The sequence below is a fragment of the Lutra lutra genome, chromosome 12 (genome assembly GCF_902655055.1).
Source record: "Lutra lutra chromosome 12, mLutLut1.2, whole genome shotgun sequence".
Taxonomy (NCBI): Eukaryota; Metazoa; Chordata; class Mammalia; order Carnivora; family Mustelidae; genus Lutra; species Lutra lutra.
Window position 1 is genome coordinate 92697541 of NC_062289.1, and position 23466 is coordinate 92721006.

The following is a 23466-nucleotide window of genomic DNA, read 5'->3' on the forward strand; positions in this document are numbered from 1 at the left end:
GAGCCCTGGCAGGCAGAGAGTTATTAATAGCCTAGCCAGCCTTTGCAGGGAGCGTGGGGAGGTGGCTCGGGGGAGGGAGCAGGGAAGGGGGGGCGGAGCTGAGCCCAGCGGGGGAGGAGAGTGTCCGGACAGGCTGGCTGGACTAGGACGACAAGGCCCCTCCCCGCCCCCCTGGGAGCCCAGCTGTTCCCTCAGCGGATTCTCAGGGACTGGTTCATCACCTCCGAATACTCCTGTGACAGGAGGCACTGGCAAAACCCGCCCCCAGCCCCAAGCGGCAATAAATAGAAGGCTCTGAGCCCAGGAGAAGCAAGGAGAAGTTTCTAGGCCCGCGTCCCTGGGTTTATTAAGCTCCTGACGCTCCTCCAGACGTCTCAGCGGCTCTGGCTGAGAGCCTGGACAGCCTGGGAGGACAGTGACTGGCTGATCTCCGGTGAGGCAGTACGGAGAGGGGCCCTCTGGAATTCTGCTGGGCCGGCTGGTGGTCGCCTCTGGAGTGCCTTTGGGGGCTGGGACCCCAGCCGGGTAAACCCCCTCTGTCCTTGGCAGTGGATGGTTCAGCATTTTCTGAAACTGAAGAATAAGCTCGGAGGGCCAGCCGCCCCCACATCACCTTGCTGTGTGACCTTGGGCAGGTGGCTCCCTCTCTCTGAGCCTCTGTTTCCCCTCCAGCTCAGCAGCCATGGCTGATGGTCAGATGCCCTTCTCCTGCCACTACCCAAGCCGCCTGCGCCGGGACCCCTTCCGGGACTCGTCCCTCCCCTCGCGCCTGCTGGATGATGACTTTGGCATGGACCCCTTCCCCGACGACCTGACGACCTCATGGCGCAACTGGGCCCTGCCTCGATTCTCCCCCGGGTGGCCTGGGACCCTGAGGTCAGGCATGGTGCCTCGGGGGCCGACAGCTACAGCCAGGTTTGGGGTACCTGCGGAGGGCAGGAGTCCCCCACCCTTCCCCGGGGAGCCCTGGAAAGTGTGCGTCAACGTGCACAGCTTTAAGCCAGAGGAACTGATGGTGAAGACCAAGGACGGCTACGTGGAGGTGTCTGGTGAGTGAGGGGCAGAAGTGAGAGAGAACCCAGGAGAGGGGTATAGGCCTCAGGCCCGGGAACAGCCAAGAGAACGTCTGTTCCCTTAGAGGGTGAGCTGTGACAGCATCGTGTGACACAGGTGACTTCAGGGCTCAGGAATGCAGCCCAGTGACCCCACAGAAGTTATCTTTATGGAAAAGCACTCCTGTCCGGGCTTCCAGGAGACACCTCAACCCGACACAGCTGTGGGGGGGGCCTTTGGGGGCTGTACCAGTCAGAGTAGAGGTAAGGAAACGGAAACCACGGCACATGTTTTGACAGAAAAAAAAATTCATATAAAGAATAAGTTAAACAGAGAAGAAATATAAAGATAAGAGCTAGGACATCCAACACCCCAGGGGCACAGCACAGTGTAGAAGGGTGTGCCATGATTGAGCTAATACTCAGCACAGGTTTCAAGAGGAACACCTCCCCTTGTCCCAGAACAGGAAACTGAGGCATGGTAGTCACAGTAACGATACTAACTGGCAACCCTGGTTAGCGTTTACTGTCTACCTGACCCCATACTATACACTTTACCTGTAGCAGCTCAGTTAAAACAACAGGGCAGAGGGGGGAGGGGGGCTGTTTGTGTCCTCTTTTTAACAGATGAGGAAACTGAGGGACAGAAAGCTTAAAGTAACTTTCCCATGGCCACATAGATTTAAATCAGGCTGCCTTGGGAACTAGGAGGCCAAAAATGATTTGATGGTTTATTGAGCACCTACTGGCTACCAAGAACTGGGCTAAGCCTCTTACATTCCTTCTACCAGATAACCCTCACTCACTCCAGCCCTGAGAAGCAGGGCCTGTCTACTCCCATTTTGCAGCTGAGAAGATTGAGGCCCAAGCAGGACTTGTCCAAGGTCACACCATGAGTCAGCAGCCAGGAGGAAGAGTCTGGGCCTGCCCAGGACTCCAGGCCCAGGGCTTGAGCCACCTCCCAGCCTGGGAGAAAGGAAGAGGAGACAGGAGGCTCAGTCCCCATTAAGCCTGGCAGCAGAGAAACGGCTTCCTCTCTCTTCCCTCGCAATTAACGCTCCATTAAAAAGAGTGTGTTCCTGGCAGGCTCCCAGCCAGAAAATCAATAAAAGCCATTGCAAAGCCAGGCTGGGCAGAGGCAAGCCCGGCAGGACAGGGCCGTGCGTGGGGGTAGTTTCAAAGCCTCGCAGGGTGGAATTATAAACATCAGAGGCCAGGGCCGGATGTGATGGGCCAGGAGACATGCTGGGGCCACGTGTGGATGGAGGGGTTCAGCCGGGCCTTTCCAAGTTGGCTGCAGTTCTGAACCGGGCTCTGCCACGGCCCAGCAGGATGGGCAAATTGTTTATCTTCTCTGGGCTTTGTTTCCTTATCTGGAAATGGGGGTTCCAGTGGCTACACGGCAGGAAGATGGCTATATTATATGAGCCGATGTGTGTCCAGTGTAGACCTGCTGCCTGGGACACGAGGGATCAGTATTCTCATGGCTGTGACGAGGCTGTTATTAAAATGCTGGGCACAGGGGCACCTGGGTGGCTCAATGGATTAAGCCTCTGCCCTGGGCTCAAGTCATGATCCCAGGGTTCTGGGATCGAGCCCCACATGAGGCTCTCTGCTCAGCAGGGAGCCTGCTTCCCCCCCTCTCTCTGCCTGCCTCTCTACCTACTTGTGATCTCTCTGTCAAATAAATAAAATCTTAAAAAAAAAAAAAATGCTGGGCACAGCACAAGGCCCCGGGAGACCATAAATGGTAGATGCTCTCTGAGACCTGGGTTCAAATCCCGGCCCGGCCAGATGGATAAGGACAAGAAACGTCTTCCTACTCAGCTTCCTTATCTGAAGAATGGGGAGCGTAATATCAGCCCTGCAAGTCCGTAGGGAACATTAAAAATACACACAGTGTATGATGATAAGTACAGAAAGTCTATGAGATGGGGCGAGTAAGAGTTTTTCCATCCGGCACTCTGTGAATAAGGGGATTACCACCACCACCTCCCCCATCTTTGCTTTAATTAGGATTCCAGAGTCTTCCGCCCCAGGTTAGAGGGTTTCCCATGCCCTGTGGCCCCTCTAGGAGGCCTCTGGGAGGTATTTCCTTTATTCTCCTTTCTAGGTGCTTCTTTTTGACTGGGCTGTGGCAGCTCCAGGCTGAGATCCTGGCTAAGCACTTTACTAATCCAGCTCTGCATGAGGCTTTGAGCAAGTCATGGAACCTCAGTTTCCATATTTGTAAAATAGGGTTGTTGGGTGCTTCTGTAAGGCAGACAAAGCCTTTTAAGTTTAGAAAAATGCCTCCCAGGTGTGCACTTAGCAACTTCAGCTTGAGGGAATCCAAATCCCCTTGAGGGCACGTACAGAGACTCTCAGAAAATGGATTTAAGAAATCAGATTGATATCGGGGCTCCATTTAAAATCAGATCCAGTCTTTAATCCTACAGCACATAACGACAGACCTATTCTTCCTCAAGCACCTGGCTCTCAATGCCTACGTATGTTGGCTCCCTGGTTCCTCACATGGACTCCCAAGGCAACATGGGTAGGTAGGTTTGTGATACCCACTTGGTAAGTGAGGAAGTTGAGACTCAGGGATAGTAACTCACCTGAGATCCACACACACACACACCCATCCTTCATGGCACATGTCTGCGATTCAAAGAGCCAAGGCTGCTTAGACAGTTCTGAGTCAGGATGGCCAGATTTTCTTCTGATTATACGACCTTGGGTAAACCCCACTATATCTTGGGTCTCCATTTTACTTAGGAGGAGTTGTCTAAATCAGTATTTGTCAAAGGGTACCTTTTAAGATATCAGTAGGTATCTAAGAATGCAGGATAGGCGGTCCAGAATTTTAGAAACGAGCCAGAGGAAACAAAATTATAAACAGGTCTCCTCATTGCAGAACTTATCAGAGCTTTGATTTTGCTAGGGTAGTTTATGGATCTCTGGAGGCAGCCCAGTCTTATCTGACCACATCTGAGTGTCTAGGTCCAGGGAAGCATTTGGAAAATGCTAGACTAGATGCTTTCCATGATGCCTTATCCACCCCTACTACCCTCCAGCCTCCAGCCAAGAAGTGTTCTCTTCATGGGCCACTGGGCCAGGTCCTGGCCAAGAAGGAACTGGAAAACCCAGAGGCCTTATGCCCACCCCCCTTCTCCTTAATCCCAGGGCCTCTGAATCCCCTGGAAACAGCACTTTCTTTCTTTAGCTAAGCCAACGGCTTTCCCCAGAGTGCTGATGCCTGCTTCTTGGCACCTACATTTCTCTAAGGCATGCTGGAAAAATAGTAGCTGTGAGGGGCCTCTGGCTTGCCCTGGCCTCTGGATGAGTTCTTTTTTAAAAAAAGAATCATAATTACTTTTCTGTTTACAAAAATAAAATATTTCCACCGTAGAAAATGGAGATAGGAAAGCAAAAGAAGAAATTAAAAATCATTCATAATCCTTAAGCTGCCCCAATAAATAGATATTCAAATTATATGCAAATTAAGCTTCAAGATGAGCCTCGGGTAAGCAACATCCATTTTCAACCAGGCTCCTCTTTATGGAAATCTTGGAGCTGCGCCTGCTCAGAGGTCCTCCCCTCCCTAACCCCAGTACCCTATTTCAGGGCATGGGCAGGCAAGCTTAGCCTTTCAGGAGCAGTCCTTTTTCCAGACATCAAAATAAGCCACAAACCTTCGCCTTCACACATTTTTACAATTTACAAAGCAGTTCTGTGACTCATTCTCATTTGCTCAGCAACCCAATAATTAGGAAGGTGTTGTCACCCCCATTTTAGAGAAGAATAAACTGAGGCTCAGAGAGGAATAGGGATGTGCTAGGTCCAAAACCTACATCACTTTGTTCCAACATTCCAAGCTGTGTGACCCTGGGCATATCACTTAACCTCTCTGAACTTCCATCCCCCGTCCACAAGTCCCAGTTTTCTAAGGTTATCGTGAAAATTAAAGAAGTAGCTATAGCCAGGGGCTGGGATTGGGGGGTAGCTGACACCATAGAAGCACTATATAGGAGTCTGCTACTACTATTCTTTTGATCTTCGTTATTGTTTCTTATTCTCAGGACATCAAGTGTGCAAAAGGGCTGAGTCAGAGGCACTGGCTAGTCCCCAGGGGAAGCAGGCCTCTCTGGAGGCCCAGGCTCTGGGGAGGGTGTCAGGGAACAGGCAGTGCTCCCCTGGCCACAGGCCTGGGTTAGGGCTGGACAGTTGGTACTCATGGACTTGGCAGGTCCAAATCGACACTCCCAGCAACAGCACCTTCAGAGCAAAGCATGCTCTGGGTAACCAGACACTCAGGTTTAAAAACACATTCCTCTCTGTGTACCCCTTTCTGCCCAGCCCACGAGTGAAAAAATGGAGGCAGCCTTTCCTAAGAGCAGTTTAGCTATACACATGGAGCCTCAGAAATTCCAGAACTTAGAATTTATCCTAAAGAAGTCATCAAGCCGGATGCAAAGATCCAGCTGTAAGGAAGTTCGGTGCAATGAGGTTCTTTCCAAGGTCAGAGACCCGTCTCGGTGCCCAAAAGTCAGGAAGTGGCTAAATGAACTTAAATTTCCCTACAGTGGAACACTGTGCAACAATTAAAAAGTCATGTTGTGGGAGGTTATTTGGAACAGCATGGAAAAAATTATCACATGTTAGCAAGAGATAGCAGTTTTGAGCGTAACATAAAATATGATCCCATTTGTGAAAATACATGATATTCATCTCTGCTATATAACATTTATGCATGCTTAAGTAATACAGAAAGAAAAGTCTGGAACTTATACCCAAAAATGTGGTTTCGAAAGAAAAGTCTGGAACTTATACCAAAAAAATGTGGTTTCCTCGGGGGGGGGGACGATCATGTACTTCTTTATTTTCTACATTTTTCTAGGGTATGTTTGTATTGCCTTACAATCAGAACAAAGTCATTAATAAAGAAATTGTGAATAAGAAGAAGTGTAATTAATAAGGTAATCACCTATAAATTGTCAGTTTTTTAAAAACCTGGGCTGGAGAAAAAAAAAAATTCCTACAAGGTTATTTACAGTCTGTATTCCAAAGCTTCTCAGAAGGGTGTCCCTGTGTGCATGAGGGTTCTTGGCTGGGGAATGTGACCCCACAGATGAGGAACAAATAAAGATAGGAGCTGGAAAGCTCCACTGGGCACTGATCTGGTTTGTTTAAAGAGAAATTAGAGAGGCGCCTGGTTGGCCCAGTTGGTTAAGCATCTGCCTTGGGCTCAGGTTATGATCCTGGGGTTCAAGGTTTGAGCTGAACATTGGGCTTCCTGTTCAAAGGGGATTCTGCTTCTCCCTCTGCCCCTGCCCTCAGCTTGTGCTTACTCTGTCTCAAATAAATAAACGAAATCTTAAAAAAAAAGAAAAAAAAAGAGAGAGAGAAATTAGAGGTTCTCCCCATTTAAAAAAGCAAAAAGAATGAGAAGCAGCCAAGAGGCTCAGAAGTTGCTATATAAATTGCAAGGCGGATAGCCAGCTTGGGCTCACACCTTCCTGTAATCTTATCTTTTTTCTTCCTGAAGAAGAGTTGCCCTCCCCTGCTGCCCTGTAGAAGGCGGGGCCGGTGGAATTTCAAATCTGTGGTGTCTAGTGTTCTATTTCTTAAGGAGCCCCCCCCTTGGAGACTCAGGGTGTTTTTGTTTTGTTTGTTTTAGCAGGTTGAAGCATTATTTCCAGGCAATTCATCTGTTCTAGGTACAGGTGATGTGGCTCAGCTAATCACAAGCTGGGCCAGGAAGAGGGGTGTGAGACCCCAGCACAAAGCGCAGAGTCAGTAAGAGCTGGTTCAGAGCCCAGGCGAGCCATGCACCTGCTAGGTGACTGTGGACGCATCACTGGGCTTCATCACTTACGCCCCCATAACCAAAGGGGAAGGAAACCTACCTTCAAAGCTAGGAAAGGTCTGAGCTTTGTAAAGCCCACTGGGCAGCAAGCCAGCCATCAACACATATCCCCAGCTTCTTTTCTACCAGCCCTTCTGGGAGGCTAGCCTACTGGTTTGACTGGTTGTCTAGGGGGAAGGGGTGAGATTGCTCAGACACTGGTGTCTCCAGACAGCCCTGAGCCAAAGGGTGGGGCAGGGGCTGGGGCAGCAGTTGTACCCAAGCCTGAGGCCTGACGAGTCCCTGGGACATAGATGCTTACCCGCGGCGTTCCTCTCTATTCTAGGCAAACACGAAGAGAAGCAGCAAGAAGGTGGCATCGTTTCCAAGAACTTCACAAAGAAAATCCAGTAAGTTACCTGGTGGTGTGGGTTCTGGAGTAGGGGTAGAGGAGCGGGTCCTGTCTGGGACCCAAGATCTGGAGCGACTCCCTCTTAGGTATCTCTCTTTCAAGACAAGCCCCAGATCAGGGAATTCAAGCCTCACCCCTAAAGTGGAGAAGGTGTCATAGCAAACCTGCCATGGGGTTCCAGAAAGGGGGGTGCGTAAATGAGGTCGTCACACCGGCTCAGTGCCCTGTGAGTTGGGCATCAACGAGGCCACTTTGCAGATGGAGAGTCTGAGAGGCCAAATGACACATCTGTGATGCCATGAAAATTGGGGCACTCGCTGAGCCACGTGGCAGGCTTGGGAAGGATCTCCATTACCGTCAAGAGAGACCCTCCCCTGGTGCCCAATGCCCAGCAGAATCTTGCGAAGGTTGCTTGCTCTAAGTGTCCTACCACGGGAGAGCAGGCTGCCTTCCCTAGAGCACCCAAAGGAATGAAGCTGGAAGGTGTCCGGACACCGCGGTCTCCTCCCGGTCTCCTCCCGGGAGGGCTTTGGCGGCTGAGGACGCATGAAGGGCAGGTTTTGCGGAGGGGTGTGGGGAGAGCTGAGCCTGGGGAATCAGGCCAGCAGCAGGAAGCCCAGCAGGCTGGGCCAGTGAATCAAGGCCAGCCAGCTGGAGGGAGGGAGCCTATGGCAAGGGCAAGGAACTGACTGGGAACTCCTCTTCCCAGACACACCCCCTCCCCAGCAGCTCTCTACTACGTACATACGTACTATCCACTTCTGGCCCCAAAGTCTTGTCCCCGTCTATGCATTTAATCTTTGCAGCGGACAGAAGAGACATGACCCTCCTTGTATGATGGGGAAACTAAGTTCCCAGAGGGGAAGCGACCTGCCCAGAGTCCTTACAGTTCAAATTTAGAACAGCCCCAAACCGATCCCCGAGCCCTGGATGCAGGGCTCACGCCTGGAGCAAGGGATGCCCTTCAGCACCTATAAAAGGGATCGGGTGGCTGTTGATTCCGGAGTAACCAACGGAAATGGAAATGAAATCATGGCACGGCCACCAGCACACAGTAGGTTCCCATAAGTGGTGTTTGTTGTTACTACTGTGCGTGGCGGTGTTGAGTCTTTACTCCACGCCTATCCCTGGCTGAAATGTCCCAGGTCTGGAAGAGATTCTGCAGTCCTGTCTCTCCTGCCCTGTGCCCAGTCCTGACCCGCCTAGTGCCTCTGGAGTTCTTAGAAGCCCATGGACGCTTCCTGATAAGGCGAACGGCTGTTTTTCTTCCCGCTCGCTGGCTTGCCTGCCATCCCCAAGACCCACAACCAGATGAAACGCTGCTGGGAGGGAGAGAGGGAAAGAAAGGGCGGGGGGGGGGGTGCAGGGGGAGCTGCTGTTTCTTGGAAGAGACTCAGATAAGGCGTCAGGATGGAGTCCCAGGCGGGACAATGCTGTGGAAGGGACTGAACTGGAAAGAAGTCAGGGGGTTAATCATCTTTATAAAATGTGGATTTCTCCATCTCCAAGGGCTCTGGGAAAGCAGCTTGCTGGGGTGACTTGACCAGACAGAATTGCCTAAAGCCACCAAGGCACAACTGGCGTCCAGCCGCTGAGCAGCTACTTGTTAAAATATTAGACTAGCCATTGTCCTGAGCCCCCTAAGCGCCCTCCCTAACCACCCTGCCCAGCCTGACCTGCCCCCAGGGAGGCCTTCCATACCTTCCCCACGTTCCAGCAACAAGAGGTCCCCAACACCCTCCTCCATCACTATGGCACGTATCCATCCATTCTGGTGGGTCATTGTCCCACTGGACCAGCTGCTAAGTATTTTGAAATTCCTCTGGATGTAGGGAGGCCTGGTTCCGTGATAGAGAAAGTGGGTAACTTGGAACAGGTCCGTGAACTGCCCTGAGCTTCTGTCCCCACATTCCCTCATGGACAGAGCTGTGATGGAGAATGAGAGGATACGTGTAAAGCACTTCGCATGGGATTCAGACTCAGTGTTCAGTCCATGGGGACTAATACTACTCCAGCCAGGCTGGAGTCACATGAGAACGGCCAGGACCTCCTGGGACCCCCTGGCTCTGCCCAGACTCTAGACACCAAGGATGGCCCAGGCCCACTCTCAGGAGGCTCCATTTCCTCTCCCAGGAAAAGCTCCGGTCATCAGAGGACAGGGAGGCTCCTTCAGCCACACTGAGCCCCTTGGAGATTTCCTCCCAGGCAGGATGCTACAGCTTTTTGCCTTTGCCAAGGCTAGGAAGTTCTTCTCAACACATCCATCCCCATGTGAAAGCCGCCATGTTGACCAATGAGGCAGAGCAGGAGCGGTCTTGGAATTTGCCAGTCAGGTTGGGGGCAGGGCAAGACTATAGATGGGATCTTTCCACACCCAGCTTGGGTTGGAGGACAGGAAGCAGGGGACTCAGGAAATCATCAATGGAAGATGCTCAGAGTCAAAGCAAACTTTAGGTCCTTGCTCCACACCTTCCCAGATATCTGTTCTGCCATTTACTGACATCTGCAGTGTGTCAAGAGCCATAGAAGAGGGGGTTAGTTTTAATATTATTTCAGCCCTAAAAGAATCCTATGAAGTAGTATTATTAAGACCATCTTCTGCATGAGAAAACTGAAGTCCAGAGGGGTTCTAAAATCCCACAAAGGTCACACAGCTAGTAATGAGCCAGATCTGGGATTTGAACACTGGTCTCCCCACCTTCAAAGCCCATGGCCTTCCTACCTGATTAGGAGAGACTAGACTGTAGTCATTCACAGACCATTTTCAACTACTTTTTGCCTTATGTGCTTAGGTTCCCATATTATTATTTGCTTAAGATTTCTTTTCTTTTGGATCAGGTCACTTTTGCAAAAGTTAAATTCCTACTAAAATCTTCACTGAAGAGGGCAATCATAAAACAACTGCAATGAAAGAAAAATGTGATTGAATAGGTAGCACTGTCTGCCTAAGGGTCCAAGCCTTAGATCAGCTCTCTCTCTCTCTCCGTTAAAAACAGAAAACAGCAAGGGATAGAGGCTAAGGGCGTTAACACTTAGCTGAGACCTTCCTTTGATGAAATGGAAAGACTAAAAGAGAATGGAAGAGGAATAATTTTCCCACCATGGGGGTTCAATGTACAGGTCACCTGGTGAGAGACCTTGAACGAGTCTGTTCCCGCCTCTGGGTCTCAGTTTCCCCAGGTATAATATGAGAGCATTGTCCTTAACAAAAGGGGAGGTTCTTTTGGGTTCTGACCTTTTTCGCTTGGTGATACCACAATTTAGGCTAAAATATACACAGCCATCAAGGTGCCCACTTGAACAGTCGGTGACTGTAGTAATGACGCAGAGGCTAACACTTAAAACTGAGCACTTACTGTATGCCAGGCACTGATAATTACATCATTGTCCCATGTAATTCTTACACTACCTTAAGAGGTAGAAACCGTTAACCCACTTTTCCTATAAGGAGGCAGGTTCAGAGAGGCCAGCTCGCTAGCCTGAGGTCATACAGTCAGGAAGAAGCAGAATTCGGACTCAGGTCTGCCTGCCTGCAAAGCCCGTGCTCTGAATCACAGGGTCCTTGCCCCATCGCACCAGGTGCACTATGGGGTTAGCAGGCAAATAGTTAAACAGAGTTGGCCTGTCCCCAGCAGTGGGAGGGAGGTCCAGACTTTTGACCTCCTCTGTGCTTCAGAAGTTTGACTTGGCCTCTGCCCAAATTCCCTCTTTCTCTTCGCTCCTTCCCAGAGGGCCCCTTGTTAATCTCTGTTGCTCTGATTTAGCAGGAGTCTCCTGGGTCTGACGCCGTTCACGTGGCTACGTGTTGCTACTCAGAGCAGAGACTCCCCACCCCCTCCAGGAAGGATCCTGCCCTGGCCAGGAATGGGTCTGCCTGCTGGCCTGGTTCTTTCATCAAAACCTCTGTACTTCTAAAGGCAGGACCATCCTGGACCAGTGGAAAGGTCTACGCTGATCAACCCTCCCGGTATCCCTTTTGGCTCAAAAGTCTGGTGCATCGTGATCATCTGCTCTGAGTTTGGAAGCTAAGATTCCAATTCCATTCCCATCTGCTTCTTTCCTGCAGTGTGACCTTGGGCAAGTCACTTCACCTCTCTGGCCTCAGTTTTCTTGTCTGGACGTGGGGACAGTAACAGAACTTGCCTGGTGGGATTATTGTTAACAACTAAAGCAGATAATAACTAGGCGAACTATCTGGCATGTAGAAAGTGCTCAGAAGGTCATCGTTTTCATAATCTTTATAAATAATGGCATCCCAGTGAAACCACGAACATGTTCTCACCATTCCGGTAATTAGTTGAAGAAACCGTGTCCCAGATTGTCTCTTTCACCCCAAACCATCAAAAAATCATTAAAACACACACACACACACAAACAACAACAACAACAACAAAACCTTCAAAACTGGAACCAGAGTTGGATTCAGAAATCCCTTTGAGGCTGACTGAGCCTGTCACTTGATGTCCCCAAGTCTCTGCTAAGTGTTCTGTGCAATGGGCATATTAATTCCTACCTATGAACCACTCTGGGCTCTTTATAAAGTTCTAGCCAGGTCATTGCCTATAAATATGTTTTGGGAACCAAGAAGTTAGGACCTACTAAGAGAGATACTTCAGCTGTGGCCCAAATCAAGGTTCATTCTAACCATGGGAAAGAATGGTGCCATGTGGCCAGCCTGTTCCGGCAGTAATTCACCAGTAACACATTCTGTAGTAAAGCACTTTCAGCAGGCACATGGCAAATGGAAACGTGTTACCTGCTGTGAGTTCAAACCTTCTGGGTTCTATAAGGGATCGTGGGGGTCCAATGTGGGTGTCCAATGTGGGTGGAGACCTCAACCAAAGACCAAAGGTCTGGGCCACAGAGATCTTGTAAGTTACTGTTGGAACACCATGTTACCATTTGCAAAGGCTGTTCAGACTCTCACCTCCCTTCAAATACTACACATGTTTTATATTGCTATCTCCATTTGCAGATGAGGACATAAAATCAGAGCAACTGAATGACCTTGCTAAGACTGCACAGCTAGAGAGAGGCAGAGCCGGGATTCAAACCCAACATTGTATGCCCTCAGAGCCTAAATTCGTATCAAAGCTGTTTTCTTCCAAATGCGCAAAAGTTTGCATACGCTACGTGAAACATGATACATGAATGATACCTTGTGCTTCTCCTAGGCTTCCGGCAGAGGTGGACCCTGTGACAGTCTTTGCCTCGCTTTCCCCAGAGGGCCTGCTGATCATCGAAGCTCCCCAGGTCCCCCCTTACTCACCATTTGGAGAGAGCAGTTTCAACAACGAGTTTCCCCAAGACAGCCGGGAAGTTACCTGTTCCTAAGACCCCAGTCTTGGCCCGTCTTTTTCCCTGGCCATCCCCAGGGCTTCCTTGATTCCGGAGTACATGACTTTAGCTGAATTCATAGATTTAGTGTAACTAAAATGTTGGGGGTGGGGGTGGACTGACCACAGACTCCCTGGCTAGGGTAATAGTAGGCGTTTCCACAGGATGGAGCATTTGGCAGGTCATGCTCAGTTGCCTGAGGCCAAAATGCTGGGAGATTCTCTTTACCTTTTTTCTCATGATGAAAATGTTGCACATTCTGTAGTTGCAAAACCGGTAGTAGGGGACATGACATTTCACACTGTATTTTCCCTTGCAGCGAATGCAAAGGTTGCTTCTCTCTGGGGACCTCCCTGTCACCCAGATTCCTGTTCTGGGTTCCGACTTTCCATGCCTGCCGTATGGTTTGGTGGATGGAACCCATTAGCTCACTCTACTGTGTTTCTGCAGCACTGGCTTACGAAGGGGGGTAGCTAGGTCTTACCTCCCCGTATGGGATTTATCCAACAGCCACCTGAAAACAGTGCCTTCTGCTCCTCAGCCAAGCATTTATATAGCATGTTCCCAAACCGGCACTCCCCGAGGACTCTGGAAGCCCATTTATTCTCTGGCTAAATCCCTCCCCCGCCCCCTTTCTTGTGCCTCCTAGGTCCAATTTGGGATTTTTACAGAGGGGGCTGTCTCCAAACAGCTCCACCAGGAACCAAGCAAAGGCCAGACAGACTGGCAGGCAGGCTAGTGGTGTTATGTATATGAGTGGGACTTGTGTGTCATTGTTATTTGAATTGTGCTGTTGTTTAGGGGCAAATAACAGTAAATAATAGTAATAATAATAATAAAAGAGCTGATGTTCTTAGTCTTGTGTGCTTCTTTTGATGGGGAATGCTAAACTCTATACCATTTAGACATATGAAATGAATTAGGAATGCTTGTAGCTACAAATAATATACAACAAATCTTGGTTTAAATGACATAAACGGGGCACCTGGGTGGCTCAGTGAGTTAAAGCCTCTGCCTTCTGCTGCTCAGGTCAAGATCCCAGGGTCCTGGGATGGAGCCCTGCATCGGGCTCTCTGCTCAGCAGGGAGCCTGCTTCCTCCTCTCTCTCTGCCTGCCTCTCTGCCTACTTGTGATCTGTCTGTCAAATAGATAAATAAAATCTTTTTTAAAAATGACATAAACATCTATTGTCTAACTTTTCAAGAAATTTAGAGATGAGTGATTTCAGAGTAATTTTTTTTTTCAGATCATATGCCACTTAAGAGCCCAGAGATCTTTTTCCTCTGCCATCTCTGACAAAGTCTACAAGATTTGTCCTCATGTTTGCGAAATGGCTGCAGCAGCTCCAATCACCTCATCTTCATATGACAATGTACCCGAAGAGAAGGCAGGGATAAAAAAGTCTTCTCATCTGGCTTTCCCTTTTATCAGTGAGCAAGATCTTTTCCAGAAGCTCTCAGAAGAATTCCCCCTTTATTTCATTGAGCAAAACGGGGCCACATGCTCTACCCCTATAGCCAATCTCAGTTAATCCCCATGACACCCTAAGCAGACGTTCATTTTACAATGAAGAAGCTGATGCTAACTGGCGAGTCACAGCATAACAGCAGAACTTGAACCTGGACATTTGCTTTTGGAAGAATTCGTGAGGGGCTTATGGGCTGCAAAGCCATCTTCAAGGGCATCTCTAAATCCCCAAATGGCCACAGAAATCAGTGACTATTTCCTAAACACCTACTTGCTGGGTCCTGTACTAGAAGCCAAAGATAGAGTGAACAACGAGCCACAATTCCTGCCCATGTGAGCTCCCAGACCCTTAACAGGAAAAGGCAGATAAAAGCAGGCCTGTCCCTCACTCCGGGGCTTCCATGTACCAGACACCGCGCCAGAGTGTCATGTGTCGGCTCAGTTCCATTGCTCGGCAATTCTCTGCGGTATGTTCAACTCTCATCTCCACCTGACCGATAAGGAAACTGAGGCTCAGAAGGGTTAAGGGCACTGGCCCAAATCCCACACCTGGTAAGCAAGGGGCCCAGGCAATCTGACTCCAGACTAACTATGAAATAGGACTTTGTTTGGCCTTTCTCTCAACAAAGAAAACATAGGCATGGCTTCAGTAGATCATTCACCTTGTGGGAAGAAAAGAGATGAAATTTCAAGCTGGGGATTTACGGGGGGGGGGGTGGGGGTTGGGATGATGGCTTATCAGAAAGAAGGGTAGTGTTCTGGTCAGACTTGAAGATGGACAGGGTTGTAAGCGCTTGAGTAAGTAGGGGGGCAGGTGGGGTAGGGGCCTCACCTGAAGAAGAAAACATAGGAGCCCAGGTGAAAGGTGGATCCCTTTTAAAATCCTTTTATGGTTCCCCATTGTCCATTGTCAGAAGGATTGAGTACAAGATTCTTTGCCATACTCGAAAGGCATTATGGGCTCGGGCTGTCTCTCTCCACCATACTTTAACCCCCATGTTCACCCTCCAGCCTCACCTAACTTCCCTCTGTTCCTCCAACCAGACAAGTCTTCTCTTGCTACCAGAACTTTAGATATGCTGTTCTCTCTCTCCACGATTACTCTCGGACCCTCTGTTAGGGTACGGAGTCGACCACCCCTCCTACAGTGCAAGGTGCCGGCTTTTGCTTTGCCAAGATGGCTGTACTTACGTCAGGGCCAGACTCGAGGTGGGTACAGCCTTGTTTTTCTTGGCCTCCACACCTGGAGCTGGTTTCCAGGACTTGTTTTTTAAGTCCCCTGGGGGAAGGGGAGCAGGGACAGTAAAATAGGTCCTTACACCTCCTCACTGGCTCTTTGTATAGGGTCTCAGCTCAGACTGCCACAAAGGTAGCCAGAGTCCCCTCTCACTTACCCTTGTCCCCACACAGCATACCATGCAACAACTTGGGTCTCTGTGCAGCAGCAGAAATCATAACATAAAATCATAAAAACCCAAACTGACCTTGACTGCTCTGCGTTCCAGGGTGGGAGGAGGAATCATTTGAGTCAAGGGGGAAAATCCCTGCTCATTTGATGTTTGTCCAACAAAATATTTACGGGGCCCCCACCAGGTGTGACTATTGGAACCCGTGTCTTTACACTGGGAGGGGCAGCTGAGAGAGAGAGAGAGGGAAACAAAGCTATGATCTCCGTGTTTGCTACTTCTGGTCTTATGAATGGTGAGTCCCCAAGTGGGGAAAGGGGAAAGCCTATGGTCCGCGCCTTCTGTGCTAAGAGCAACGTTTGGTACATCAAGTAATAAATATGCATTGAGCGAAAGAATGGTAAGTGTGGGTCACCCTGGAAAATTAAGCCAAAGGCACCATCTCAAACTCCGGAAACCTAGCTCCTTTATGTCCTAAGCGCTTCCAGCTTAGACACACAAGCCTTGCCATCAATATAGATGACTTGGCCCTTCGTGGGAGATCTCCAACCAAATGGAAGAGCATTGTTCCCGAGCCCTCACTTCCACGATGATGCTGGGACATGGGGTGCTGGGAACCTGCTTCCCCACCCATTCCCTTGTCCCAGCTCCCCAGAAAGTCTTATTTGCAGCCCACCTGTGCCCCCTCCCAGCTGCCTGCCAGCCAGCGGCTGCCAGCGGTGATGTATAGAGATGCCTTGATTTGACCTTGAAGGGAGGAAACAAATTAATGTGTCTCGAAATAAATTCCAGGAATCAGCGGCTGGCTTCTCCCTCTCCCCACCCCCCACCCACTGCCTCACGAGTAGTGCATCATAATGTGAAAATCAATAATGTCTCTTAAATGAGCCAACACCTGGACCTGGCAGGGTGTGGGGCTGCTGCGAGGTCCCTTCCCACCTACTGTCCTTAGCCCGGGATTTGTCAGAAGGGGTGGGAGGCTCCAGGCCAGCTGTGGGAGCTGCTGTCTGGTTGCTGAGGGCAGGCTGAGTCACCTTGTCCACAGCCAGGTCAATCCACCGGACCCCCAGCTCCAGGATTTCCGAGTGCAAGCAGACGTGAGCTACCTGGGAAGCTCTGGCGGGAAAGGGAAGGGTAGCCAAGTGCAACAGAATCGCCCTGGCCATTCTCCAGGGATAACTGAGATATGGGGAAGAGGGAGACTGAAGGCCCAGCCCCCCAACTGAGCAATTTAAGGTTTATTTACTGAGTGCCTTTCTTTAGGCTCGGCCCCAATTCAACTGTATGCCCAGGTACGCTGGTGCCAGGTGTCCAAATATTGAAATACTTCAGTATTTATCGCTTGATAAATAACACCTCCTGAGCCTCCAAGGTGACCCCTTTGTCCTCGCCTGTAGTAAGCATTTCTTTTTATTCTGCTGCTTTGATCACCTGGGGGCTTGCTGACCCTGGAGGGAGCACCCCTTCAAAGCTTGGCTAATTCCTAGAGATATTAAAGGATTCACCTGCAGGCACACTTCTCATAGGAAAAGCAACCAACCCAGAGCCCACGCTTCAACCACATTCTCATCACATACTTAACTGTCTGAGCCACTATCCACCTGCCCTGATCATCCAAAGGTTAGGTGCCAGACGCCGGGAGTCAGCCCCAGTGCCCCAAAGCTGGCCGAAATTATTCCAACTAGCCAATCCTAAGCCTGCCTACCCTGCCTCATGGGTTCCTTCCCGAAGAAACCACAGTCAAAGCTCCTGCTCCCACTTAAGCCTGTTTACTCTGTCTCATAACTGCCTCTCGTGCTTCTCCATGGGGCCCCCTGCAAAGTGGCAAGCCCTCTCCTCTTGGATCTGTGAGTGTAACAGGGTATATTTTTCAATGGCAGCCACCTCTCCTGATCTTCCGGCCTGGCCATAACTGAATAATAAAAAAATCCTCCACTCCAAAACACAGATCCCTCCCCTGCCCTTGCCACTCCCTCTGGGAATAAGTGGGTGCCTTTGGACCCATGGCCATTCTGAGCAGTCATTGTCCTGGCCCTACCATTTGTTAAAGATTTGGAATATCACCCCATCCTGCCCAGCCCACCCTGTATCAGGCAGCACAAGAGTCCCCGGAGAACAAGACAGATGTGGGAATCTGCCCGCATGGGTATAGTGGGGTCTCTGGCAAGAAGAAAATAGCAGGTCCCAGGGCAGGAATGAGCACGGGGCTCTGAGATCAGGATGCAGTGGGGCCAGCAGCGATCTGAGTGCTGACGCCAGTTCTGCTGCGCACCATTGCACGTGACCTATGTGACCTTGTCCCTTGACCTCTGCAAGTGTTCATTTCTTTAGCACAGATTGGGTGATGGTGATGCAGGGCTAAGAGGAGGGGCGGGGTGTGTGTGTGTGTGTGTGTGTGTGTGCGCTCAGCCTATTGGTGCTAATACAGGGGAAGTCCACAATTGGTAAGGAGTGGAGGGTCCTTCCTGAAAATCCAGCCCCTCCTGAAAAACAGAATCCAGGGTCTTCCAGGGACCCACAGTGGGTTACTAAACTACGGGACAGTCTGGGGTCTGTACGTGCAGTGGACAATTTCCCAGCACCCGCCTCCCAGTCCCCATCATCTCCGTCTGGGAGAAGAAAAGCAGAAATTAGGAGCATTGAAGGGATTTTGCTTTCCATTGTCCGAGGTCTAGAGGTAAGGAGACACCACATCTCCACAGTTTCAGTGGCCAGGCCCACTCCCTGCCCAAGAAGGAACCTGTTATTGTACCTCAGGAGAAACCTGCCAATGCAACTTCAACATCTGAATTATGTCATTTTTAATGAAATAGAAGGCTGGTTGTAGCCCCTGAGTGTTCACACAGTCCCTGGGACATAGCAAGTGCTCAGAATATCAGCTACTGTCATCATCTGCAAAACCGTGCAGAAGGTTCTCGCTCTCTTTTTTTTTTTTTAAGACAACAGTAAGGGAGGGAGGGAGGCAGGGAGGAGGCCAAGAACACGCTGACGGTGTACTATAGCATTTCCCTCCTTGGAAGACTTAGAAACTGGGTACAGACACAAGGTGGGCAAGGCTGCTTGGCTGGGTTCATGCTCTTCCCCATCTAGGTACCGAATGGAGGTGTGGGGGTTCTCTCCTAGGCTGGAGCCCAGACACCCAGCCTCCAGCACCCCTCAGTGGCCCGAGGGAAGAGTAAGGGTAAGCTCATGCTCTAGAAATACTTCAAGACGGAATGCCTGAGTGGCTTGGTTGGTTAAGCATCTGCCTTCGGTTCAGGTCATGATCCCATGTCCTGGGACCAAGCCCCACATCAGGCTCCCTGCTCAGTGGGGAGCCTGCTTCTCCCTCTCCCTTCGAAACTCCCCCTGCTTGTGCTCTCTTACTCTCTCTCACTGACAAATAAATAAAATTAAAAAAAAAAAAGATTACAGAAATACTTAAAGAAATTCTGAAATTATTGGTCTGGGGTGGAACCTGGGCAGGGATATTTTTTAAAAGCTCCCCAGGGGATTCTCATTTGCAGGCAAAATTAGGGACCACCAGTGGACAAGGCCCTGGGACAGGGGCTGCCCTGGAGCAGCCCAGAGGAGGCCTGGACTCTGCCCAGATAGGCTGGGAGTGGCGGCTGGAAGCTTCCAGGAAGAAATGATGTCCAAGTTGAAACCCAAAGGATTAGTATTAATACTAATAGCATTATCCAATGTTTATTGTCTCTGCTCCTCACAGCCATTGTTCCATTTAACCTGTAGCCAAACTGCAGTGATCCAGAAATGGGCCCAAGGTCCCACAACCGGGAAGTGGCTGAGTCACTAGGACAGTTTTAAAGTCAGGCAGACTAGTGCCAGACCACTGTGTTCCTAAGCCAGGAGCAGGTGGGATGGGCAGGATTGTTTCTGGGAAAGGGAATAATTTTCTTCATCTCTAAAGGGGGACTCATTCATTGCCACCCTGAATGTCCCCCCGCCCCGCCCAGAGGGGTGGCTGGGAAGGGCAGCAGAAAGTTTGGAAACTACGGAAGACCCCACCTCAGCAGCTCAGGAAAGCAGAGAGGAATAGAGGAGAGCAAAGGAGAGGCGAAGGCCGGCTGTCTTGGAAACGATGCCTCGTGACCCACTACCATGGGACGATTTCATTTTTCCTATGCCTGTTTGTGTTCTGTCAGAGCTGCGTGACAGACTGGCTTGTTCTGGTTCTAACAGTGACAGCTTATAAAACCCACGGCAGACAGGATGACAAAGCTCACCGCCAAGAGCCGTGCAGGCTTGTGCACACACATACCCACAAGACCCTGAGCTCTGAGCTGGCACGGACACAGTCGTTGGAGGACAGATCGTGTCTTTGTGGAAGTGACAGAAATGGAGAATCTCTGGGGATTTCCACGATTTCACAGCAGACTGGCAGCTCCCAAAGGAGTTCCCTAAGAAGAAAAGGGAGCGGGGTGGGTGCGGGTGCTACAGTCACGTAATTTTGCAAAGTGCCAGGGTCGTCCAACGTAAACATCCTTCTTTAGTCTGCCACTGCATCGTGAACCCACAAAAGGAAGGGGCCACCAGCAGCTCTTGTTGCATAACAAATAAGCCCCAACACGCATGGATCTAAAACCAGACCTATTACGGCACAGTTTGGAAGTTTCAGGAATTCTGCTGAGTTCAGCTGAGTGGTGCTGCTCTGAGTGTCTCTTTACATGCGTCAAGATGTCCCCCGGGGGTATGGTCATCTGGAGGTCTAACCAGGCTGGAGGGGCTGCCTCCGAGCTCACTCTCAAGGCTGTGGGATGGGGACCCCTGTCCCTCATCATGTGGACCTTTCCAGGGGGATGGTTCAACGTCCTCATGACATGGCAGTCAGCTTCCCTTGGAGCAAGGCACCCCAGAGATAGCATAAGACAGGTCGTGTCTGTCATGTCTTTTGTGATCTAGCCTTGAAAATGGCATGACATCACTTCTGCTATAGGCTGTGGGTCAGCCGCAACGTACAGGAATGGGGAGCGGATCAGAATATGTTCCAACCTGGGCGCCTGGGTGGCTCAGTGGGTTAAAGCCTCCACCTTCGGCTCAGGTCATGATCCCAGGGTCTTGGGATCGAGCCCCACATTGGGCTCTCTGCTCAGCAGGGAGCCTGCTTCCGCCTCTCTCTCTGCCTGCCTCTCTGCCTACTTGTGATCTCTATTTGTCAAATAAACAAATAAAATCTTTAAAAAAAAAAAAAAGAATGTGTCCCATCCTAGTCAAGGGATCTGGGCTGTCATTCTTCCACACCAGCACTCGTTGGCTAAGGTCTGTCCTAGGGATGGAAGGTGTGGGGGGGATGCAGACATCAGCCTCTTTGACCCTGTGAGCAAAGTGGTTCTAAGTGGTTCGGGACCACCAGGGTGGATCTGCAGAGAGTCACAGATACGAACCCACCCAGAAGCCAAGTGGAGGTGTGCACAGATGGTTGAAGGTGTGGAAAAAATCTGAGCAGACAGTCGCAGTGTCTGCTGCCTTTACACTCACAGAGAACTGGAAATGACAAAATGACTCAGCTACGCGGGGTTAGCAGGACGAGGGATGGTTCTTCCACGCAATGGGAAAAAGTACGCGGTCATTAACTCTCATGCTCCCGAAGATGATTTAGTGTCACAGAAACAGTACAAGGGAAAAGCTGGCCTCACATGATCTGAATGTATGATCCCCCATTTACGAATATAAAATCATTGCTATAAATTTGCATAAAAGTTGTCATTTTTCTAAAGAAGGTGTGTGTTCGATTTTTTTTTCCTTAGTGCATTTCTAGGTTTTCCAAACATTCTGCATAGAGAATGTACTGCCTAGCTATCCTGTCCCACCTTCTGTCGCATCCCTCTGGGATCCTGCCAGGAGTAAGTGGGTAGTGATGAATGAATCAGGTTGCCCAATCACATCCATCTGTGCTCAAGTCTCACATCCTCCGCATCTCGAAAGCTCGGGAGAACCCCATGCAGGTCCCGGGGCTGTGTACCTATGGGTTCTGCCTGACAGCATCCGGGTCCCTTTCCTCTCGTCTCAGCCCCTGCATATGTCTTTGCAGTCTCCTTACCCATTACTTGCAGCTTCACGGGGCTTTTCCATCAAAGAGCCCTGCCCCAAGCTATAGGCATCAGGGCCTCCCTCGTGGGAATCTGAAACTTCTGCAGGGACTCAGGGATGGAAAATAGCTGAATTGACTCATCCCAGTGACAGTACCCTGAAGAGATGTTCATTTTTCTAACTTCCTAGATCCCTGGAGTGGCCCCATTCCTGTCCTTCTTGGGGTCCCCTGCTTAGCTTCCCTTTCAATTATACAAGCTAGACCACATCCTTTTCCCCTAAACTAGGTAAAGTCTATTTCTTTCCCTTGAAAATGACAAACGCCAGCTGCTATTATAGTGAGAGACAGACAGGGACAGAGAGAAGGAGGAGGACAGATGTGGGGGGGGGGGGCACGCGGCGTCTCCCCTGACACCTGCAAAGTGACTCCTGGACATCCAGTCCTTCTGGGACCCTGGGCAAGTCCTTCCACTTCTTCCTTTGCTCCTCTGTCCCCTGGAACCATCCCATGACTGCAGTGGTACTGAGAAGTCTGTCCTAAGCTCCCCGTGCATCTCCCTGGGATCAGAACGCACATCCCATAACTTCACTAGCCATCTTGTCTAAGCTAGCACCCCCAATCCCTCTCTCTGGCCCAGATCAGCTCTCCCAAGCTCCAAATGCTCCCCGGGCATTTCCATGCAGAGGCTTCTCAAGTTCCACATGTGCAAAAAAGAATTCAGTATCTCCCCTTGCAAACTGCTCCCTCCTTTTCTCTGCCTCTTTATTCTTTTTTTAAAAGATTTTATTTATATATTTGACAGACAGAGATCACAAGTAGTCTGAGAGGCAGACAGAGAGAGGAGGAAACAGGCTCCCCACTGAGCAGAGAGCCTGATGTGAGGCTCGATCCCAGGACCCTGGGATCATGACCTGAGCTAAGGGCAGAGGCTTTAACCCACTGAGCCACCCAGGCTCCCCTCTCTGCCTCTTTAGAACATGGCATCAGTATACACCCCTCCTTGTTAGCTGGTCACCAGGCACTGTCCATACTCTGACGTTCTCTGTCATGTGAGTCCTATTTGTCTAGCTGTGGTCACTTTCCAACATTCCTTCATTGGCTTATCGTGTAACCCTTAGAAGTCCAGGAGGTGGGTAGTATCATCCCAGTGGCAGGAAATGCGGAATCAGAGAAGGGAAGCAATCTGCCCAAAGTGACACAGGAAGGAGGAAGCAGAGCTGGAATTCAAACCCAGCAAGTCTGAGCCCATAACCCACGCTCAGTACCCCAGGATCCCCTGTCCATGGTGCCTGAATTGGGGAGGTGCTTGCCAACCTCTGTCTGGCCAGTTACTAAGGTCCCTCGTGCAAACAGCAACAGTATTGCTCTGAGCTCATCTGCTCCACCTTGCTCCACCCCGTTCCTAATCTGGGCTCATCTCCTAGACAACCAGAGTGATGCAACAAACAGAGGGGACCTGCCAACTCGGAGCTGAGCCTCCAGCCCAGGATGCAACGGTGGTTGGGAGGGGGTGTGGACATCCACAATGGCTCAAGCCCAGAACCTCCACTCTACACAGTCACCACCATGCGCCCCAAAGGACCAGAGGAATCCAACGGCTGGTCCTGGCAGGGCGACCAGGAACAGGAAGGCTTGGGGGCTGGAAGGGCTCTCTGTGATCCTGGGGTCCCTGGGAAGGTTCCAGAGACCCAGGTTCCTACATGGTGCTGGGAACCACTGGCTCTACCTGCAGCTTATCAGGAAATTCACTTGTCAAGTGTAGCCAGCATCTGAGCACCTCACCTCTTCTACCTCCCACTTTGATCTGAGCCCACAGAGATTACAGCAGAGACCACTTCTGCCATTGTCCCCACAGTTAATTTTTTTAAAATATTTTCATGGCAGTAAACAACATATATGATAAAATTTGCCATTTAATCCCCCCCCTTTTT

General features: G+C 50.3%; 1 protein-coding gene across 1 annotated transcript; it reads left to right on the forward strand.

Annotated features, from left to right (window-relative positions):
* The first annotated feature begins 234 nt into the window (after window positions 1–234).
* On the forward strand, window positions 235–13487 carry HSPB8 (heat shock protein family B (small) member 8). Its single transcript, XM_047697101.1, has 3 exons — window positions 235–1049; window positions 7229–7292; window positions 12469–13487. The coding sequence occupies exons 1-3, from the start codon at window positions 683–685 to the stop codon at window positions 12626–12628; spliced, it is 591 nt and encodes a 196-aa protein (XP_047553057.1). The 5' UTR covers window positions 235–682; the 3' UTR covers window positions 12629–13487.
* The last annotated feature ends 9979 nt before the right edge of the window (window positions 13488–23466 follow it).